This window comes from Rhinolophus sinicus, chromosome 12 (assembly GCF_057876585.1).
Source record: "Rhinolophus sinicus isolate RSI-liver-muscle chromosome 12, RSI-T2T, whole genome shotgun sequence".
Taxonomy (NCBI): Eukaryota; Metazoa; Chordata; class Mammalia; order Chiroptera; family Rhinolophidae; genus Rhinolophus; species Rhinolophus sinicus.
In genome coordinates, this window is record NC_142512.1 from 27,124,392 (window position 1) to 27,146,668 (window position 22,277).

Consider the following 22,277-nt stretch of genomic DNA (forward strand, 5'->3'; position numbering starts at 1 on the left):
TAAATTGCTTAGTTTTTTTAAAAGCTTCTTAATTGGCTTCCTTGTTTCCACTCTTCCTAGCTTTAATGCATCTCTCATACCAAAATAAATTGTTTTAAACAAATCTGATTATCTCACTCTCAGCTTAAAAACCTTCCTCACTGTCTACACATAAAGTTGAAACTCCTTAAGGCCTTCAGTGACTTACTCTCTTACCTACCTACTACCGCCAGCCTTATTTCCCAAGACATATTAGTTTGATAAACTCATCTTTCTGCCCCAATAGCAGGTAACTGTGTTTCTTGAAATTAATATGTTAAAATAGAGATTCTAAGTCCATTTGGTAAACAGAGGCGATAATGTTAACAATTGAAATAATTGTTTCACTAATGCTTCAAAAGTACATGCAGAAATATACAAAAATTAACTCAAAATGGGTTAAAGACCTAAACATTAAGACACGAAACTGTAAAACTCCTGGAAGAAAACGTAGAGGAAAAATTTCTTTGAAAGAGGTGATAATTTCTTAGATATGACCTCAAAAGCACAGGGAACAGAAGCAAAAATAGACAAACCAGATATTAAACTTAAAAACTTCTGTGTAGCAAAGGAAACAACACAGTGAAAGACAACCAAAGGAATATTTGCAAACCATATAATGGATAAAGGATTAATATCCAGAATACATAAAGAACTCCTACAACTCAGTAACAACAACAAAAATCCAATTGAAAAATGGGCAAAGAACGTGAGTGAGTAGACGTCTCTCCAAAGTCTAACAAAAAGCTAACAAGCATATGAACAAAGATACTCAATACCACTCATCATCAGGCAACTGCAAATCAAAACCATGCAATGTCACCTCATACCCATTAGTATGGACACTGTCAAAAAAATTAGCATATAAAAAGTGTTGGCAAGGATGCAGAGAAATAAAAACCCTTGTGCACTGTTGGTATTATAAAACGGTGCTGCCAGTATGGCAAACAGTATGGCATTTCCTCAAAAAATTAAAAATAGAACTAATATATGGATCGAGCAATCCCACTTCTGGTTGTATACCCAAAAGAACTGAAGACAGGCTCTCAAAGAGGTATTTGCACACTCATGTTCATTGCAGCATTTTTCACAATAGTCAAGATGTGGAAGCAACTTAAATGTCCATTGACAAGTGAATGTGGTACATACATATAATGGAATATTAATCAGTCTTAAGAAACAAGGAAATTCTGTCACATACTACATGGATAAACTTTAGGGACATTACATTAAGGGAAATACACCAATCACAAAAAGGTAAATACTGCACAATTCCACCTATGTGAGCTATCTACAGTAACGGAACTCATAAAAATAGAAAATAGAATGGTAGTTGCCAGAGAATGGGGGCCAAGGGTAAAAGGGGAGTTGTTATTCAATAGGTGGAGTTTTAGTCAGGCAAGATGAAAAAATTCCAGCAATCTGTTTCATAACAATTTACATATAGTTAACACTACTGTAATGTACATTTAAAAACTGTTGAGGATAAATTTATATTATGTGGAGGGTTTTTTTTAACAATTTTTTAAAAAAGTCTTTCCCTTGGGGGGAGAAATGGACATGGACACAGAAATAACAACTACTTCCACATTTTCAAGTTATAAATAGTTAAGTTTATATTTTCTGGTAAATAAATGGTTAAATGTCATACAGTACCAATAATAAAACTCAAAATATTTTCCCCATATTTTACTGCTTTAAATCCTCAGACTAGTTTAACTGTAGATAATCATAAGTAACGTAAATATAAGTAAACAGCAATGTTTAAATATATGAAAGCTGTTAAGAATGAAAGTGATTTTTCCTGTTTTCAAAAGTAACCTTGTACATAAATTTAAAAAACATTTTTTAAGGCAGAGGTTTCACAGTTTCCCAAGACCTCATTACTAACACAGTCATGAAATACCATAATACTTAACTGGCTAGTGTTGGCAAGTTTTTATTATAAAGTGCTCAGAAAACTCCACTAACTAAAGTGAGAAGTGCCAAAAAGGTACATTTAGACATTTAGAAATCATTTTCAATGGACTATACCTCAAAAACTCAAACTGTACCTAAAACAAGAATAACAAGGAGTTATAAATCTGGCATGTAAACATTCACTAATGTGTTTATACTATGTGCCGATACTGTTCTAAGTAAGCCATACTATGTATCATCAATCCCCACAACAAATTAATCCTATAGTAAGTCCTATAAAATCAGTACTATCATTTTGTCTTAAAAAAACGTTGAGGCACAGAAAAGTAACATATACAAAGTTATAATCAGTAGAATCTAGATTTAATGCAATCTCTCTTACTCTTAATTGTACTTCTCCCCACCCTTAAGATATTTATAAAGTAGATTCCACCTTCTTATAAATAATATAAAATATTGCCCCCAAAACACAGAAAATATCTACAACCATTACGGAAAACTCCAAAACATCAGCTCTGGGAACTAGTAATTTATCACTCAAAAATGCTCTTTTGGATGGACCAATTCTGTGGACTGTAAGGATCAATTCATACTGAAAGAAGAAGGAATCCATAATGGACCTATACCTTTATATATGTATCACATCTATATAATCCCCCTCTAAAACTCCAAATAATTGATATAATCTCGAGTATCATCAACCAAAAAAGCAAATTAACGAAGTTTGTAACTGAAAAAAGAAAAACACCTAATAAACTTAGTATGCAGATTAAGTCGTTAATTCATTGCAATATAAATACCAATCTTAATGCCAGTTTTTATCATTCACATGTTTTCTAGAAGTGTCCCCAAAGTAATTGTATATATTTGTCCCAAGGTCAAACACATAACCACAAACCCAACATGTGACAAATTTATATTGAAACAATACAACTCCCCCCAAGAACGCCATCTCTAGATGGTTCCCTTACCAGTTTCCTTTCCTACTGCACTCTCCCTCCCTACGAATTTCCAAATGTTAATGACAATTAGAAAATTCCTTTGTAAAGTAGTATTCTAAAAAGAAAAATCTGAAGTTACTTTTATAGCACATGAAGCACACCAATTCCAACACTATTTTTAGGTCTTGACAAATAATTACAGAAGAAATAATTCAAAATATAACTAAATGAAAGCTACTAATTTAACTTTAATTTTGAAAATGACATCATAAAATGCTTCTATCACAAAAACAAGGAGTACTAGAGTTTCCAAAGTGATTAAGTACACTTTACTTGATTCCATCATTCTGTGTTTCTGGAAAGGCTGCCCTGGAACCAACAGGTAAAGATTACAAAAAGAGGAGATGCTGGCTCAACACAAGAAGGCGAATACTGAGTCGTCCCACAAGGGAACTGCCTGCCCTAACAATAAGCTCCACCCAGTGCCAGGTATTAATGGAAAGGCCGGAGTACTATTATACAAAGGTCAGTCTGGATGACAGATGGCTATAGCACCTTTCAACTACACCATGATGAGCTTTACACTTACCTGTGTTTTCGCAGATAGGTTTCTAGTGTTTCTAAAAGACAACTAGAGTCAATTAAAACTACTTCATCCCTGCATTCTTGGGACATTAGTTCCCACACGTCCATCCAACAACCTCTGCAGAAGGAAACAAATATTAGTGAGAAGGAGAAATACAGAAGGGTAAAAACATTGAAAAAAGCAAAGGAAAAGGATTGCTTGATTTTACCTTGCTGTTCCCTGGAAAGGTCCATAATGGAAAATGATCCTACACTTGCTGTCCTTCCTGTGGTCTTCACTACTTCTCTTATCTGTACTTAACTTCTCTGAACTGACACTGCTACTGCTCCCTTCACTGTAGTACAGTATAGCACAAAGCTTAGTGACACTGAGATAATCTGAAGAAATAATTTCTATAGTCTCTATTAAGATCATGAACTCTTTAATACATTAAGATATTAGTAGGATAAGTTTGCAAATTTATATATAATTACACATGCGTTTTAACCATATTAAAATGTTATTTAAACATGTGCTCATATCTTTATATAAAAACTTCTGCTCAACTATTAAGTTTACCTGATATAATTTAACAACATTTAGATTTATCAAGATAGCAATTAGTTAATGTACTAAGCATTTTATGAGCAAATCTACGTAGAATGTTTTCAAGTCAAAAGGGCTGAGTAAAATTATATTTCCACCTATAAACATGGATCAATATTCTACAAATTGAAAATTATTAACATGTTTTGATCTCCTCAATGTGATTTTATAGCTAGTCCATGACAACAAAACTCTTATCTACCTTCCCATTTACAAGTAGTTGGGAAAGCCACAGATTAACCTAATTATAAGTAAATTTTTATATTTACTAAAATAAAAACAGCAACTAAGATGAACATTTTACACAGCGTAAGTTACTAAGTAATAAGTACTATACAAATAATTTTTTAAAAACTTCCCAGTCTTTCCCTCCCCTCCCCCCCACCGAGTTCAATGTGGTGCTGGTCATGCCTTTTCCTCTGTTGCAGATGTGCATTCCAAGAGCAATGTGTCTACATTCCATTCAGTGATAGTCTTCTTGATCTTTCATGATTCTGAGCAACTGGCTCCTGCCTGTTCTCCTGTAGGTCACAGTACAATCCTAGAGACTCATTACCTTAGTTGCTAGAGGTGGAGAAACCTCTGAATCTTGACTTACTCTATATAGCTAAATAGGTGTTTCTCACCCCCCTGCCCACCGTATAAGGTCATGTGTACAATTCAGCTCCCTACTCCCCCACAGAAGTGCTCACACCATGGTTAAGTGCTCCTTATTTTTGAAACAAAACCTCAACTCCTGCTCTGCCTTCCATGTTACATCCTTCCATTCTCAGCTCCCATGTTTCCTCTTGTTCTAAATATGCTTCACACCTGAAACTAATTAAAAAAAATATGCTTGAGTGATCCATAACCTCCTAAAGCTGAATAACTCTCAATCTCCTAAAGCTGAACTCTCAAATTCAAGTTCTCATAGTTGAGGAAAAGTTCATGAAATCAGATCTGGGGAATGATCATTCTATCATCAGGATATGAAAGTGTTATTCTAAAAACAGCTTTTATAAAAAATTCTACAGCTCAAATCAAAATTTTATCCATAATCTCTCTAGACCGAATGTCTTTATATCACATTCAAGATGAAGCTTTCTGAAAAAGAAGTCTTACCACTTGTTTTACTTTCTCATACTTTGCACTCACAGCTTAATCCATTACAGCCTTACACTGCATTCACTTTTCTACCCACACTGATCTGGATTCAGCTTGCACTCAACCACGCCAGCTAAAGATCACCAATGATCTCAGTGTTGTTAAAGCCAATGGACACTTTTAGGTCCTTGATGACTCAGCAGCACTCAACACAGATAAACAGACCCTCCTGAAACACTCTTTTCCTTGGCTTCCTTCTAACTCTCTGGCTGCTCTTTCTCAGGTTTTTTTACCGCCTTCTTTTCTACCATTACAATGAATTCCTCATCATTCTTCTCTCCTACTCTACTCTTTCTCTTGGTGATCTTCTCATTCTCTCAGGTAATCGTCAATCATCAGCTACAGGCCTATAACTCTGGCCTAGACCTTTCTTTTCGATCTCAAACTTATTCCCAGACAAAACCCTGGCTTTATTTGCATGGATATGAGAATACTCTCAGGAAGGCTGAACTGGATTAATGTAATTGATTAGGCTGAAACCTAATCAATTATATTATACTTTCCCTGGAGAAAGTTTAAACAGAAAAATGAGGGAACAGTGAAAATATATAAAATGGAGAATCACAGTAGCATACAATGGCAGTGACCATCCGAAGTGGAGGAAAGGAGTCTTGGCTAAGCAGACTGTATTTCCTGGCCTGCTCTTCACATGGCATGTGGAGATTACTGAAACTACCTTCGGAGACATTCCTTAAGATTAACTAACTCCATTCATACTGTTCCACAACTCAGCAAACCACCTGCTAAAACATCTGCCATCCCATGTGGTGGAGCTGCAGTTGAAGGGGAAAGTGTGAAGTCTGTGGAGGTTTGTTTTTTGTTTTTAAGTTGAAAGATAGGGAAACATAGCTGCATGTCAATTTAACAAAAGTAGGTAACTGATGACCCAAAGTCATTGAGAGCATGAAGTAAGAGAGAATCCGGAGCAAAAGTGGAAAGACTGGTCTTTGAAGGAAAGTGGCAAGGAGCACAGGTGTATAAGATGTTGGAGTATCTGTTGCTTTTTAGTTCCTCAAAGAAGAATATGCACAACAAAAAAACCAGAAGGCAGGCTTATTATTATATCACACTACCATGGCTTTCGCCAATAGGTTGTTCGGGAAAGGCTGTTGTCTAATGAGAAAATCAGCCTGAAATCTGTATTCAAAGTCAGGAATTCTCTAGATTTGCACATCAGGTATGTGAAAAATTATCCTTAGATAAGCACTTTAGGTTGTGCAGAGCTTTATTGGTTCAGAGTACTCTCACATTCAGATATGTAATGTGTGGGTCTCGTTTGGCTCCTGATTTTAACAAATAATGTAAAAAGACACTTTTTGAGACAGTTGGGGAAATCTGAATAGGAACTGGGTATTAAGATTATTATAGTTAATTTTGTTAGGTGTTAAAATGGCACTGTCATTATGAAAGAAAATGTCTACATACTTAGAGATATGTGTGGAAACATGTAGGAGTAAAACAACATGCCTGAATCTTGCTATAAAATATTACAGCAAAGAAAAAGGTGGATAAACTAAAGAAATATGGCAAATCTTGATAACTACTACTGAATCTGCATGAAGGCATTTGGGTGAAGGGGGATCCTTGCATAGTCTTTCTATTTTTCTATGTGTTTGCCAGTTTTCATAATAAAGTTAAAAAATATTTTTGTTCCTGACTATAGAAAACATAAGAACAACCTTGTTAATAGATTATTAACATACAACCACTTGATCATCAGGACTTTATCAGGGAGGAACATGTCTATACAACAATGGTGTCAACACTATTAATGAGATATTCAAAACTAACTTTTAAAATTAATTCAGAAATATAGTTTTACATCATCCCTTTCACTCCAAAACAAAAGTTACTTCTTAGAAACCCCTTTCAAGTTCATGGCTTCTCCTTACCACCCACAACCCCAAGCAATTTTGTAGAGGGCAACTGTGACATAGTGCTGGGAGATGGGGGCCAAAGCAGCCTTGGGCATTGTAGAAACGGAACCAAGAAAACTGCACATTAGTTACATAAACACTGCGATAACTGGTTCAAGCCTTTTTCTAATCTTTGATAAATTATTAGGGAGACCTAGAGAAAGAAAGACAAGAAAAATAATTTATATATTACCGTGTTTCCCCAAAACTAAGACCTAGCCAGACCACGAGCTCTAATGCGTCTTTTGGAGCAAAAATTAATATAAGACCCAGTCTTATTTTACTATAAGACCAAGTCGAATAGAACATGATATGATGTATGAGATAATATAATATATCACGCATAATAAATATAGTAAATGTAATGTAATGTAATATAATACAATATAATACCAGGTCTTATATTAATTTTTGCTCTGAAAGACGCATTAGAGCTGATGGGCCGGCTAGGTCTTATTTTCGGGGAAACATGGTATGACTGTTATATACACCAAAGAATGATATAACTAGTTTGAAAAACTTAATATTGGCTATATAAATTTCCATGAAGATCTCCACCTCTTTCCTCTGAAACATATTTTATATAAGGGGGAAAAAAAAAAACCTTAAAAAAAAAATTAAACCTATATTGTGAGCCTGTATGTATCAGAAAGGCCTATAGAGATAGGATCATATTTATTTTGACCTTTGTTATAATGTAATCAATTAATGAAATAAAAGCAGCAGTGGTTTTTTTTTTACTAAATATTATCAACATTTACAATCTTAACAATGACAAAGCATCCTGATATTCAATTCTACTTACCCCAAAGGTTTTGGTTTATGCGTATCTAAGGAGTGCAACTGACATCTCTTGTTCTTTTTACTTTTTGGAATAGCATCTATCATGTCATTTAGTTTGGACCTAATTAAAAATAAACCATTAAAGGTTTGATTAATATTCATTTTTCTTTAAAATTTTCAAAATATCTGTTTACTGTCTTTTACTGAGAAGCATATTTAAAGTATTACAGACACATCACTTACTTTGAAAATTTCTCCTCAAATTCTAACCCAAAAGAGTCTACACTTGGTACACTTGTCTTTCCATTTCATTCTGAGTCTGTTAAAACATTGAGAAAGACCTGCTCTATTCAAAGTACCCTTTCCCCTATACTGCATGTCTCATTCATCCCTGTTCCTGCACTTTATCTAGCAGTGTGCCTGGCACCCAAATATTTTATGACTGATTGCTACCAGACTCTCAGCCACCTTCTCTTGTCCAAACATTACCTAAATACACACTATCCTTGATGAAGTGCCATCAACAGAAATTTTATGCAAATATAGAAATAAATACAGCTCATATCCACACCCTATATCCAACTAATCAGCAAAGCCTATAAACTCTTAACTTTTAAATATATCCAGAACGAAATCACTTCTCATCACCTCCACCATTACCACCCTTGTCCAAATTGCCTCTCTAGCTGAGACAACTGCAACAGCAGGCTTCCCAAATGGTCGCCTTGCTTCCACCCTTTGCCTTTACATTCTAAGGCTTCACTTAGCAGCTGAGGTGATCTTTTGACTAGAAAATCATTGTTATTTCTCTGTTCAAAACCCCTCCAAAGCTTTTCTCAGGCAGAGTAAAAATCTGAAGTCTCTACCACTCTAAATAGGAAAGCCCACGGTTTGGTATTTGGACCTAGACTCACTCTGTGGTGATCATATCTCACCTCATGGGTTTAAACTGTGTGTGTGGGTGTTTGTGTGTGCATGTACTATATATTTTTATATAAAATACATATATGTGTATAAATACTATATATATGCTAATGACACAAATTTACATCTCTAGGCCAGACCTCTCTGAACTCTATTTGGATGTCCAGTTGGAATCTAAAACTTAATACATCCACAGTGAGCTCTGCAAAATTGCTCCTCCCAGTCTTACCCATCTCAATAAATGGAAACTATTTGTCCTATTCTTTAGACCCCAAATCTGAGAATCGTCCTTGATACCCTACTCTACCTCCAATCAATCCAACAATCCTGTTGGCTCATTCTTCAAAATATATCCAGGATCTAACTATTTCTCCCCTGTGGCCTCCATACTGTTATCTCTTGCATGGATTACTAAACAGCCTCTTGATTCTCTGCCCTTCCACTATCCATTTAGTCTCAACACAGAGGTCTAAATAAGCCAAACTTCACGTCAGACCATGTCACTTCTCTGCTCAAAACCCTCCCAAATCTTCCCATTTCATAATGTAAAAAAAGAACCAAAAAAAAAACACAGACCTCGGGATGGCACTGAAAATAAGACCTAGCCGGACAATCAGCTCTAATGCGTCTTTTGGAGCAAAAATTAATATAAGACCCGGTCTTATTTCACTATAAGACAGGGTATAAGTATAATGTAATGTAACATAATACAATATAACATAATATAATACCAGGTCTAATATAATACCGGGTCTTATATTAATTTTTGCTCCAAAAGACGCATTAGGGATGATTGTCTGGCTAGGTCTTATTTTCGGGGAAACAGGGTATACAATTGGGCCTTTTATTACTCCTCTGACCTCATTTATCATTACTGTTCCTTTCATTCATCTGGCTCGAGCCACAATGACTTCCTTGCTGTACTTCAAACATGCCAGGAAAACTCCAACCTTTGAACCTTATACTTGCTGCTCTCTGTGCTTTTCTCCAGATAATCTACTTAATTCACTCACTTACTTCATTCAAGTCTATAATCACTGTCATTTTATCAGAGGCCTTCCCTGACCATCCTCCATATTAATTCTACCCACTCGTTCTCTATCTTCCTTACTAGTTTTTCTTTGTAAATTATCATACCTAACAAATTATATACGTATTTGCTTACTGTCTGCCCCTCTCCACATAAAAACAGATATTTTATAGCTACTGGCACAGAGAAGTTACTCAATAAAATTGTTGAATCTGGGCTCAAGCTTTGCCCCAACCAAATTTAGGGAAAAAAGCTACCACTGAACCAAGTTTAAAAATTTAACAACGTCATTTTATCCTAATTGATTATACTTACCCATGTACATAAAATAATGTATAAAGCTTCTTTGCATCAGTCATGCAGCTTCGAGTTACAGATAGGACGCCCTTCGGCCCAACTGTCAGGGGTTCAAGGGCAGGATTTCCAGACTCTACAAGTTGGGAAAAGAGGCGCTCCACACTGCGACGACAACCAACACATGGTACAAGCTGAGACAGTGCACTCAAGACTTCACGTGATGTCACCACCATGGCAATACTTAGATCTTGCTGCTTAAGCATACTATGTCGCTGAGAGAAAGAGGGAAAGAAAAATGAAGAAGAGTCCTTGAGAAATACATCAAATTACTCTTTCACTACTACATCTGGTTGCTATCGTTGTGCATTAAGTGCAATCTAGGCAGGGTTTGCCATCTCTCTCTGCAACTGAGTCAGAAAGGCAAGATGGTCGACCTCGTCCATGCTGCCCTGACTTTGCTCCACAAACCCCCTGGTCTAGAATCTAGGGTATAGAAAACTCTGCTTAGGATGTCAGGGGTAAGCAGTATGTGGCCCAGCATAGAAAAAAGAATCCCTGCATCCAGAAATTTAGCACTTGTTCAGTGAGTATTAAGCTTAGTACTCTCGCTTAAAATTAAAAATAAAAGGAAAGAAAGAAAAGAAAAAAGAATAGACACAACGCAGCTTTACCACGTCTTCTTCTCAACTTTCAACAACACACTATGTTTAGCTACAGGAGTCAAGTTAGGATGGTGATCATGTAGAGCAGCAATTCTCCACGTGTAGTATGGACAGGTGTGATATGGATCAGTGGGAGAGAACAAGGCCAATGTCACCTACATAGGAGCCTGCAGTGAGTAACTAATAGGCTGGTGCATATGAATGTTCTTATCTGTTGGTTATGACAAGGTAGAAAAATGACTTGAGAACCACAGCAGTAGGGAAATGGGCAAAAAAACTCTAGTAACTAACTTCTACCTGGATGGAGTTATAGTTACACTACAAGTTAACACTTCCAGTTTTACTAAAAAGATGGGAAAGTAAAATAACTCCTAAGAAGGATTTTTCTCACATTTACCATTAACCGTTCATTCAAAACTTCTCCAAAAGTAGAAACAGAATATTGAAGTAAAGTAACAATTTATCTTCCATTATCTTGATTATAGACAGTGTACTTATAAAGTACCATATTGCTTAAGAATTAAATAAAAATCAGAAAGTTCACAATACAGGATTACTTTTTATTTTTACTTGAATAAAACAATTACCACAGGAAAAAACCAACGAATTCTCAATGAAAAGTTGTATACCTTACCTTTTTAAAACAAGAAAGATGACCTGGTAAAAATTAAAGCCTTACAGACACGTAAAATGGTAACACACCACCACCAAATCTCTTTCACATGACAGGTACATAAATATATTCACTGTAGCAATAGTAAAAGAAAGCAATTTCAGTGCAGTCTTAAGACCTAGAAAGCCCTAGGTAAAACAAAATTAATTCTTAATGGCTAAAATTTTAAATGACTGTTTAAAACACACAGACAGACACACACACACACACACACACACACATTTAAAATATTGAATTTTAAAACTATTACCTGAATGAACTGCTTTAGTTGTGTGCCATTATTTTGATGCCCATCGAGATTCAACACATTGTCAGGAAATTCCATGACCATCTTAATATGCAAAAGAATAAAAATCAATTATTTTATCTTCTTCAAATACATGATACAGGCTATTTTATAAACTCCTAGGACAGAAATATACCCCCCAAACCAGATCTCCACCACCTGTCATCCTGACCCCTGCCAAAAAAAGTTTTAAAAGAATCCAAGTTATATAAGTTTCTAAAGCCAGAAACAGTGTAGTCATTAGGAGCAAGAACACTGAAGTCAGGCAGAGACGAGTTCAAATCCCAGCTCTGCCACTTACAATCTATGTCATAACTCTGGGTGAGTTACTTAACCTGTCTGATTTTCAGCTTCCTCATTTGTAAAATGAGATTATGTACTAATTTTTATTATCGTTCACAGAGTGGGTTGTGAGAATTAAAGTATATTTAAAAGTGTTTCTTGCATGGGGCAATAATAGCATTTAATAAGTGAAATAACATATTTTATGTTAAATACCCTGACATATTTAGTTATTCTCCTTAACTATGGAATATAGTAAATCTTATAATGTAAATGACCACAAATACACACATATCATGTACATATAAAAAGTACTCAGAACGGTATCTGGCACATAGTAAATGTTTGCTCTAATTATGAACATAAAAGATACACTGAGATATTCAATTATCGAAATTCACTACAAGAGTAAGAATATGAAAAAGTTTAAGGATGTTTCAGGATGTCGGATAATGGGGAATTAGTAATCAGCACATTTCACTGTTCTGTGACACAACTGATATTAAAAACTACCATAGTTATGTACCACTAGGAAAAAGCCATTGTAACTAGAATGTTACCAAATGCAAGAACCAACACAATTTCAGACACATTAAGAATATGAAAATAAAGTCTGCCTTCAAAACAATGAAATGAAGTAACACATTTATATCTTAACATTGTCAAAGGTAGCAAACATACTGTACTAGAACAAACTTCTATTTCCAGATGAACATGACAAGGGCCACAAACTCCTACACACCCAAAGAGTGAAGTCAGGATAAAGATACCCAATTGAGGCAAAAACAAACACTAAAAAAACCTCACCCAGTTGAATGTGATCTTAAAAAGATTCCTCCTTCACCAACCAGAACCACAAAGACCTGCTTCTTTAATGAAGGTGACCATTCTTTTCCCTCCACATTAGAAATGAGAGCCTTAAAAGATGCTTGTTCTAACAATAAACTAAGGACTGAACAACTAAGGCAAGTGTAAGCAATTAAGACATTTTCTTGATTTGATAAGACGAAAACACTGGCTATGTGAGGCAGAGAAACGAGGCAGATGCTAAGGATGGACAGTGATGCACACACAGACCCAACAATCCAGAGGACTCAGTGTATTTCACAGAACCAAAACTGCATGTACAGTATGATTCAAATGTTTGTATGTGTATATTTTCTTTCAGAAAAGGAAAATACATATTAGAAGTTGTTATCTCTGGGCAGCGAAAAGATAGATGACTTTTTTCTTTATGTGTTCCTTTCTTTCCCAAATTTATTACAATGCATACATACTACTCATTATCAGGGGGAAAAGTTAGTGTCCTTTGCTTCCAATTCTATATACATTATACCATGTTCAGAGACATGCTTTCATCTCAGTAATTTTTACTGTTCTGGAAGTTTCTTCTTCCATACTTATAGGCTATATGTCCAAATCTCACAGTTTCAAGAATAAATTGTCCAATTTTCAGATTTGTCAATTTCTCTCTAGTTTTCCCTCTCCTAGTCTTCTTATTAATATCTCCAAAGAGTGGTGGTAGTAACAACAAAGATATTTAATGTAGCTTCATGTCTACGAGGCATTGTTCTAAGCAGTTTCATATATTAACTCTACCAATAGTACGAAGTAAAACTAGCTACTAGCCCACTTTAATAATTTAGCTCTAAATAAACTGGTGAGAATGACTGAAATAAGTGGGCAAAATATCTAATGATCCATATTGCCCATAAAATGTAGCATATTTAACAGAATCTACTGAAATTTTTTAAAAAACATTTAATAATCTTGGTATTATAAATACTGGCTAATGAAAACTGATGAATAAAAATAGTTAATAGTACAATTAACTCACATTATGTTTTCTGGAATCACCACGTGGTTTAAAACACACACAAAAAATTTAACTGTCAAGTCATAAAAAAGGTGTAAGATAAACTTTCAAAGCCATGTAACTCAGTAGAACATTGCAAGTCACTCCAAATCTACCATTTAAGCAACTAACACCTATATTTGTATTTTCACTTGCTATACACCACTTCACCACATTAGCAATTGCCACCATTAAAAAAAAAATTAAGACAATTACCCATACTATTTTAAGATCAAAGCTGTTAAGGTCTCTCTTATCTGGTTCACAAGTGAAATCCTAAATTCTGACTCTGTATAAGTGAATTACTATTTGAACAACTATGTTTTATTGTTTTAATAATTACAGCAGATTACTGTATTGAGACCTGCTAGCTGACCTTTAAAATATATATATAATTTAGTGAATAATACATTGCAGATCACTTCAGTTTCACCTAACTAGTATAAACGTCAAGATCAGATCCATTACTGTGTCTTTCCTGGACTTCACTGGCTTGGATAATACTAAATTTTCTCTCGTACTTTTCTCTCTGTGAAACACTCTGGCTAGAAACTGCATTCACACTAAATTCCTCTGTCCTTGCCTTTTCTGGCCAACCACTATAAGCTTAACAATGAGAGATGACAATAAGGAAAAGGGGAAAAAGAAGACAAAGAGGGTACTAGCGCTATTTTTTCTCCATTCTTTAAAACCACTTCCTTGACTTAATCTTCAGATTCTAGGTTACCAAAGGAAAACAGTCATGTAAAGTATTTCAGGTGTGGTTTCACAGAGGAATCATTAGTGTTTGGCTTCATGAGGAGGTTGCCTATCCCTACCTAGCCAAAAATAGAACGAGTCATTGTCCTGCAATTATTGCTTCATAAAGTTTATTGAATCCATTACCCACTTTCACTCTTAAGTATCTGTCCTGGTTTCTCCTGACCACAATCTGTTTTTTAGAGCCTTCTCATAAGCTGTAACCAACAATATTAAGTTTGCATTTATTAAAACAAATTACAAAATAACAAATACAATAACTTTTTGTTCTTTACTTCTTCATTCTCACAGCTATTTGTAACATCTATTACCTTTGGTAAAATTATTTGAGAGTTCAAAGGAAACATTAAAAACTAAACTTTTAACAAATGCTAAACACCTAATCCCGAAGTGGACATGCTACCATTTATTACCTTTTTCAAAGTCTCAGTTAAAAACCATTATCAGAGTTTCTAGTCCATTTACATTGGTTTGAATTAAAAGGGTAAACTGTGTTCCAGAAATACTGTAGCAATTTGACAGTATGTATCAAGAACTTTATAAAAGGTTCTTATCCTTCGATCCAGTAATTCTATTTCCAAAGCCTAAGGGGAAAACAAATTGTAACGCAAAGATTTATGCATTATTTATATTCTTATAGCATTGTATTTAGAGCAAAAACTAGAACCTCCTCTATATCCAACAAAGAATGATTAAATTATGGAATGTTGCACAACAAAGTATTACATGACCATTAAAGCTGTTTAAAAATGACAAGAGAAAATGTTCTCAATATTACATTTAGTGAAAATAAGCAAGATATGAAATGTAGAGAATACATTTCAATTCTGCATCTAAGTGTGTGTCTGTAAGTGGAATTATACCAAATGCTGCTAGTATATCCTTGGTTATCTCTGTGAAGCAAGAGTAAGAATAATTCTTTGTTTTGTGGTTATCTTTCAAGATTATTCTATAAGGATTATATAGTTTCACTCTATTCCTTTTTTTAAAAAGAACTGTTCACTTATAAATTGTAATTCTTCAAAGATGTCTCTAAAATAAAATCTGTTTTCTGTCCATCCGCTATTTTACAATTCTAATAACACCCAAAAGCATTATGGCCACACAGCATGCCACTTTCCTAAAACTTCTACCACCTTACTTATTTGGCATGTTCTTAAATACACCTATATCGATCGGCATTATACTCAAGTATTCAAACCCATGAAACTACCACATGAGTTTCTTAAATGTGGATACAACATACCACATAAAAGAAGAGTCTACATACAAGCTTCTTAATTTCATTTTACAAATACAATTTAAAATCTCCAGTTTAAGGCTAGAGGTTTCAGCTTCTATTACTAAAATAATAAACATTTGTAATTGATTGTAAACTTTTTAACTAGACTTAACATCTAGGTGCTACCAAGATTCTAAGACTACTGGAAATAAAGATAACACAATGTTTCCTTCACGCATTACCTATGGGCCCTAGAATAAATACCAAACCAAATAGTAACTTCCACGATACACTACTATTAATGGACCACTGAAGAACACAAACCTCTGCTCTTCCATCCCTCTTCCCCAACAGGTATTTGCTCTGCATTCTTCAAGTAGTATTTGGTAGAATGGCTCTGAAAGAAACTTGTTTCCCTAAGTCTAATGCACTCTTGACAAGAATTTTCACTAAGCAGCATTCAATGACTATGCAAAAGTTCCAAGTAAAGCAATAAATGGCCTCACTCATTCCCTAGTGATGAAACCCGTGCAAAGAAAAACTGCACCTTTTCCTAAATAAAATGCTCTTTTGAGAGAGATTAATTAAGTAAACCTAAATTTTATTTGCCTTGGTCACAAGTCCACAATGCAATTAAAGCAAAACTCAACCACCAGGTTCAGTCCAATCCCAACTTCTCTGGATAAATAAATACAATAATAACTCACAGTGCAAAATTACATCTTTTTCTATGGAAAATTCTGGAAATTACTATCATTGTACAGAGAATAGAACACACCAAAAGTTGGCTATTTTAAAGTGCTATATAACAGATGTAAAGCTGTTATTTGGGTACAAGGAGAGAAATCAGTGTCTATTAAAATTTTATAGATACTCAAATTTATGTTGATTTCCCCTATGCTTTGATACTATCCACTCAATAGTTATCTTATGTCCAAACCCAAAGGATTTTTTTTTTAACTTCAAAGGCATTCTGGGACAATAACAAAGTATGTGCTCCAGAAAAGTGTTGGAAACGGAAATATAGATAAATGAACTCATATTAGGAGTTTTCAAATTGAGAAATCCATCATTTAATCTGATCAGTGTTAGGTTTTTTTAACTACTTGAAATAAAGTCCATTATACTTTTTAAAAAGTGCAAAAGTCATAACCAAGGGATCCAAGTATTTTCTAATGCATCAAAATAATTCTATTTCCCTTAGGTCAGGCCAAATCATTCTACCTTTTTCCATGAAAAACAAAAAATGCTCTTGGGTAATTATAAATGCTGTCACTTAAAAAGTTCTAGCAAATTAAGTCCTTCAATAGCTCTTCTAATCCTTTTAAAAGTACTGCAGCTCAATCAACTCTTAATTGAGACTGGCAAACAGAAAGGCATAGAGTGGCATCTCTACAATGACTTGCACTTTATATAAAATTTGAAAAAACTTCAGTAGATATTTGGGGGGGAAAATCAGGAACAAAACAGATCAACTGTCCATGAAAAGCAAAAAGTCAAAGGTGATAAGATGAAGAGACTTAGTTACACTTTATCAAAATATACAAATATATAATCTAGACTTTTAGCATCATCAAAATGCAGTATTTCAAAAGATAGTCATAAAAGGTTCATTTCTTAAGAAATAGTTGCAAGAAACTGCACTCATTTCCTGTTCAGAATTCAATTCAAATTTCTGCCATTTCCTTTCAAAGGAAATACTACAGCAACACAGGGCAGAGGGTCTGTGATGCTTTACTACCAAATCTAAAAAGGAAAACTACCCAGAACTGGGTTTTGACACCCAAGATGAGCAATCAGCTTTTTCTAATGCTCTTACACGTTCAATAATTTTGCTTCCTTAAAAAAAAGGGAGTGGGGGTGGGGAGAGCTACCTGTAAACTGAAGAATGCCAAGAAAGCCCTTTTTGAAGAGTCATGGCCTAGCAGTACCATCATTTCGAAGAGTTCTAATGTACTACACAATACGAGACTATTTACAACGAAATCAAATCATTTTAGTGGAATTTTTACTGTGCAAGAGCGTGTCACTCTGCCCTCAGTATTTATTATGTAGTGAGAGCTGTAGTATTAAGACAGACAATATACAGGTAGCAGTGTAGCTGCGACATTTCAGATCATTAAGGCTCCTCGAGGGTAGGTGGTTTCTGTAAGGGGTAGGCCTTAAACGCCCGAGATCCTTCAACCCCTCTCCTAGGGTTTTCGCGTGCTTTGGCAAAAGCAGGGCCTCCTAAAGCGAAAGGGTAAAGGAAGAGGGTTCGAAAAGGAAGGCAAGCCCGGACAGAGGGTCTCCAAGTGGGTACGGAGCGCTGGGCTAGGGGCCCGCCGAGGTTACCGAACAAGCCCCTGCAAAGGCGAGTTTGTGGGGCCTGCCGGAGAAAAGGCCTCGCCTAGGAGTTGCAACACACTCTTTCTCCAGTGCGCAGCGCTCGGCCTGGGGGAGGGGGAGGAGGGAAACAGCTGCCAGGGGAGCGGCGAGCCCAGCCCGGCCCGGCCCGCTCACCGTGAGGGTGTCGTCTATGTAGAGGGGAATCTGCCTCCTCTCGAAGGGGAACTCCTCTTCCCCGTCCCTGCACACTGCCACCAGTCGCGCCATCGTCCCCGACGCTGCCGTTGCCACCGTCACCACCTCCTCCCAGCTGCCGCCGCTGCTGCTGCTCCTGCTGCTGCTGCCGCCTCCTCCCAGCTCCTGCCTGCAACAACCAAACGTCGCGAGCTTAAGCACCAGCCGCCGAGCAGCACATTCGCCACGGGGGGGAGGGAGAGGAGCTGAGGGGACCGGAGAGTCGGGCTGCGTTTCCCATCACCCGATTCCACACGCGCTCAGCCAATCAGCGCGGAACGGTGCGGGGACCCGCCCCCTCGCGCCGCTCGTCCACCCCAGCCCCCACCCCTGCCAGCCTCCTGTCAGGGTCCAAAGGAGAGGCGGAAGGGACTCGCCAGCCCTGGGGCTTCCCCAGCCTGTGACCGGAGTCCCAGCTCCCGGACCTCACCCCAGGCCTCAACTTAACAGCCCACTGCCCGCTTCCCGCCGCCGGGGAGCCCTCAGCCCATAGCTGACCCCTTTCTCCCCCTTTATGGCCGCGCCCCGCCCAGTCAGTCCCCCCGGGCAGCAGTTGCCCAGCGCGACCCCGCCCCTGGGAGGGGTCGACCCCGCCTCCGCTCTGCGGAGTCTGAGGGGGAAGAGACTCAGACTCTTTTCTCACCCTTCTAGGAGGTGGTCTCTCGGCTCTGACCTTCACCGTTTTCGTGGTCGCCTCCCTGACCCCCACCTCTGCTCCCCGTTACCGGCTGACAAAGCCCGCGTCAGGGCCGGCCTGGGCGGGAGCGCAGCTCCTAATGCCGTTTCCTCTCCGGCTTAGTCAGCCGCTCGCGCCACCGGGAGTGGGGGAGGGAGGGCGGGGGACGTGGGGAGGGTGGGGCAGGGAGGAGCTGAGAGCGCGGGGCGGGGCGTCGCCTCCTCTCGCGAGACTGCAGACGGCGCCTCCAGAGTTGCTTTCGAAACCCTAGCGGCGGGGTGGGTTGCCCCCCCCACCAGGCAGTCTCGAACCGGTGACCCGCTCCCTCTCGGGAATCTAACTACTCAAATCCGAAGAGGGCTGCTGGGAGGAATGAGTAGGCCTAAACGTACGTTTCCCGCCGCGCGGGCCTTTAAATCGCTCTCCGAGGGCCGAGGGGCGATGGGAGCCGAGTGGAGCTGACTCAGGGCCCACCCGAGGGTCGAGACCCAGTGAGAATCTGGGTGAGGAGGAGCTGGAACTTTCGGAAGGAAAGGGGAGACGAGCATCTGCGGAATTTGTAAGAGATAAACAGGGGCCTTGGTTTCCAGGTACTTGACGCCGCTTTCCCTGACACCATTATTAACCAGGAGCCACCCGCATTACCGCTTCCCAAACTGAGACTGCGTTGAGATCCCGCCCAGGAGGTCGACGATACTGAGTTGCTGAAAGTTTTTTGTTGTGGTTGTTACACTTAGAGGCAAATAGAAGACTATGTGGAGAGTGGCTTGCGTATGCGTCCCGGTCAGAGAAACTCCTTGGGCTGGGTTAATATTAACTTTGGGACTCAGGACACCGAGTCCCTTGTGCAAAGTCCTGGTACTGGCCAAAGGCCCTTCCCTCTCACCTTCTGAGAAGCGGAGCTGCTGTAAAGACAGTTCATCTACACTCTGCGTGCCACCATGTACTCAGTTCCTACCTTGAAGGCTTTGAAGGCCTGTTTGTAAAGCCAAAATAGTTGTTGGGAAGCATTTTTGCCTAGGGAAAGTCTTGACGATTTTAAGGATAGATCCATTTGCTGCTCTTAGCAACTAATCCTGATGACAGATCTGTGTTTCCTGATAGAATAGGCTAGAGCTGTGATACTGACCTTTAAAAAGTATTTTGGTCATCACATGAAGTCTTAGAGATTCTCATCAACAAAACTCTATAGTGCATCCTTAGCCATGTTGACTTATGACATTATGTGGTCACTATTAGGGTAGGTGACATAATAAACTGGAAGAACCATAGTTCAGTCCCAAAGGTGTAATTATCCATTAAGTGTGTCTTTTGGCCATGTTAGGAGAGAACAGTGTGATTCTTAGCTTAAATCCAGTAGACATCTAGGATGTGCGTGTAACTTCTGACAGGTTAGACTGCATAGCCAAAATTTGGACATTTTTAGAGAATTTTGTGTTTTATGTAAAAACACTCCTAAGGAAAAAAGAATATTGTGGCTTTTAAGATCCTGAGGTGCTCCTATAAAGACTATATCAATTAATGTACATACTTTATATCAAACTTTCCTTGGATTATGTTTAGTAAAGGACATTGAAAATGACAAGCTCAATATATAAGTGCTAATTTTGATAACTTATTACTGAGTACACACTAGGTACTAGCAAAGAAAAGCATTCATCCTGGAGATTTAAATCTAAGAAGTCAGATATAAAACATAGTAAAATGATAAAACCCAATATAAAAACATAATAAAATGAGGAAAGCATACAATCTCTCTCCATTTGAGATTACTTTACCTGATTTTGATTTGTCTTTTAGGTTCACTGAGGCACACTGTTTGGTATCTTTGGACAATGTTTCACATACTATAGGTAATCATACTTATAAAGGCTAAAAATGTGGATAATTTGCTAGATAAGTTGCTCTTTGGTACTACAAATATAAAATCAAAAGATCATATTGAGGGAAAATGCTTAGAAAATTATTTCATTGCAAAACAATTTCTAGAAGTTTTAACTATATCTTCTTAGTTGCAAAGAAGGCACTTGTTTATTTTCACTATTAGTCTATCTTCAGCTATTATTAATAGTGCAGCAAATGACGAAGTATCTGCCTTTAGAGAACTTAACCTCTAATTGACAAAATGATTACTACATAAAAAAAGCCGGTTGTTGCCTATTTTAAATTTTCAGTATTGGCATTGTAAAGGGCAAGGTCGAAGGATTTCAAAGGCCAGGAGAGAGAAAGCAATCAACCACGGAGGACACTTCGCTGGTACCTAACAAAGAACAGTTGGAGGTGTGATAAATTATCAGCAAAATGCCATTCTTCTTAGGTCCCCAATGTATGACAGCCAACTCCAAAAATGAAGCATAAATGATATGTGAGTATTCTCTAAGCCATTTAAAAAAATGAAGAGTACTGATTTATTCCTTATTTATCTTCATAAACTATACATAAACTCCTAGGGAGTAAAATGTTTTTGTATGCTTTATACAACATTGGACATTGATATTCAATAAAAATAAAACTGGTCGTCATCTTCTAAACTTCATTTTAAGTGTTTTTCCAGGACCCATCAGCTCCAAGTCAAGTAGTTGTTTCAATCTAGTTGTGGAGGGCGCAGCTCACAGTGGCCCATATGGGGATCGAACCGGCAACCTTGTTCTGAGCATCACGCGCTAACCAACTGAGCTAACCGCCGCCCCCAGGTTGTCATCTTCTAAACACAAAAGCTATTGACACATATGTGGTAGGTATCCCCAGTTTATAATTGTGTAAAATTAAAGTCATGGAAATGACTCACTTTCTGAAGGTCATAGATTGGATAAGTCTTAGATCAGATTATACTGTTTCCCCAAAAATAAGATCTAACTGGAAAATAAGCCCTCGCATGATTTTTCAGGATGACATCCCCTAAACATTAAGTCCTAATGTGTCTTTTGGAGCAAAAATTAATAAAAGACCCGGTCTTATTTTCGGGGAAACACAGTATTCCTTTTTCCTTTTCTCTTCTATCCTCAAATATTGATAGTTGAAAAGGTGAGTTAATCAGAATTTTCACTATATTAACCACCTTGTTTTATGTGGTAATAAAATCAACAGCTGTTACTGTATTTAAATTACCACAGTTGTCCAAGTCAGTAAATTGGGCAGACAGTGGGAAGTTCTGTTT

At 37.4% G+C, this 22,277-nt stretch overlaps 1 protein-coding gene across 5 annotated transcripts in view; it reads right to left on the bottom strand.

Annotated features, from left to right (window-relative positions):
- Positions 1–19,282, bottom strand: part of GGNBP2 (gametogenetin binding protein 2) — a 28,681-nt gene extending 9,399 nt beyond the window's left edge. For 2 of the 5 annotated variants that reach the window (XM_019732507.3, XM_019732506.3), the window contains exons 1-6: positions 19,088–19,281; positions 18,385–18,574; positions 11,729–11,809; positions 10,162–10,415; positions 7,915–8,013; positions 3,469–3,582 (exon numbers count right to left, since the gene is read on the bottom strand). In XM_019732507.3, coding sequence (XP_019588066.1) covers positions 3,469–3,582; positions 7,915–8,013; positions 10,162–10,415; positions 11,729–11,809; positions 18,385–18,477 — 641 coding nt within the window. In that variant the 5' untranslated portion in view covers positions 18,478–18,574; positions 19,088–19,281. Of the gene's footprint in view, positions 1–3,468; positions 3,583–3,673; positions 3,800–7,914; positions 8,014–10,161; positions 10,416–11,728; positions 11,810–18,384; positions 18,575–18,874; positions 18,967–19,087 lie in introns of those variants that run through there. The other 3 variants (XM_088802088.1, XM_074320935.2, XM_088802087.1) reach the window with 3 other exon arrangements.
- Positions 19,283–22,277: the final 2,995 nt, after the last annotated feature.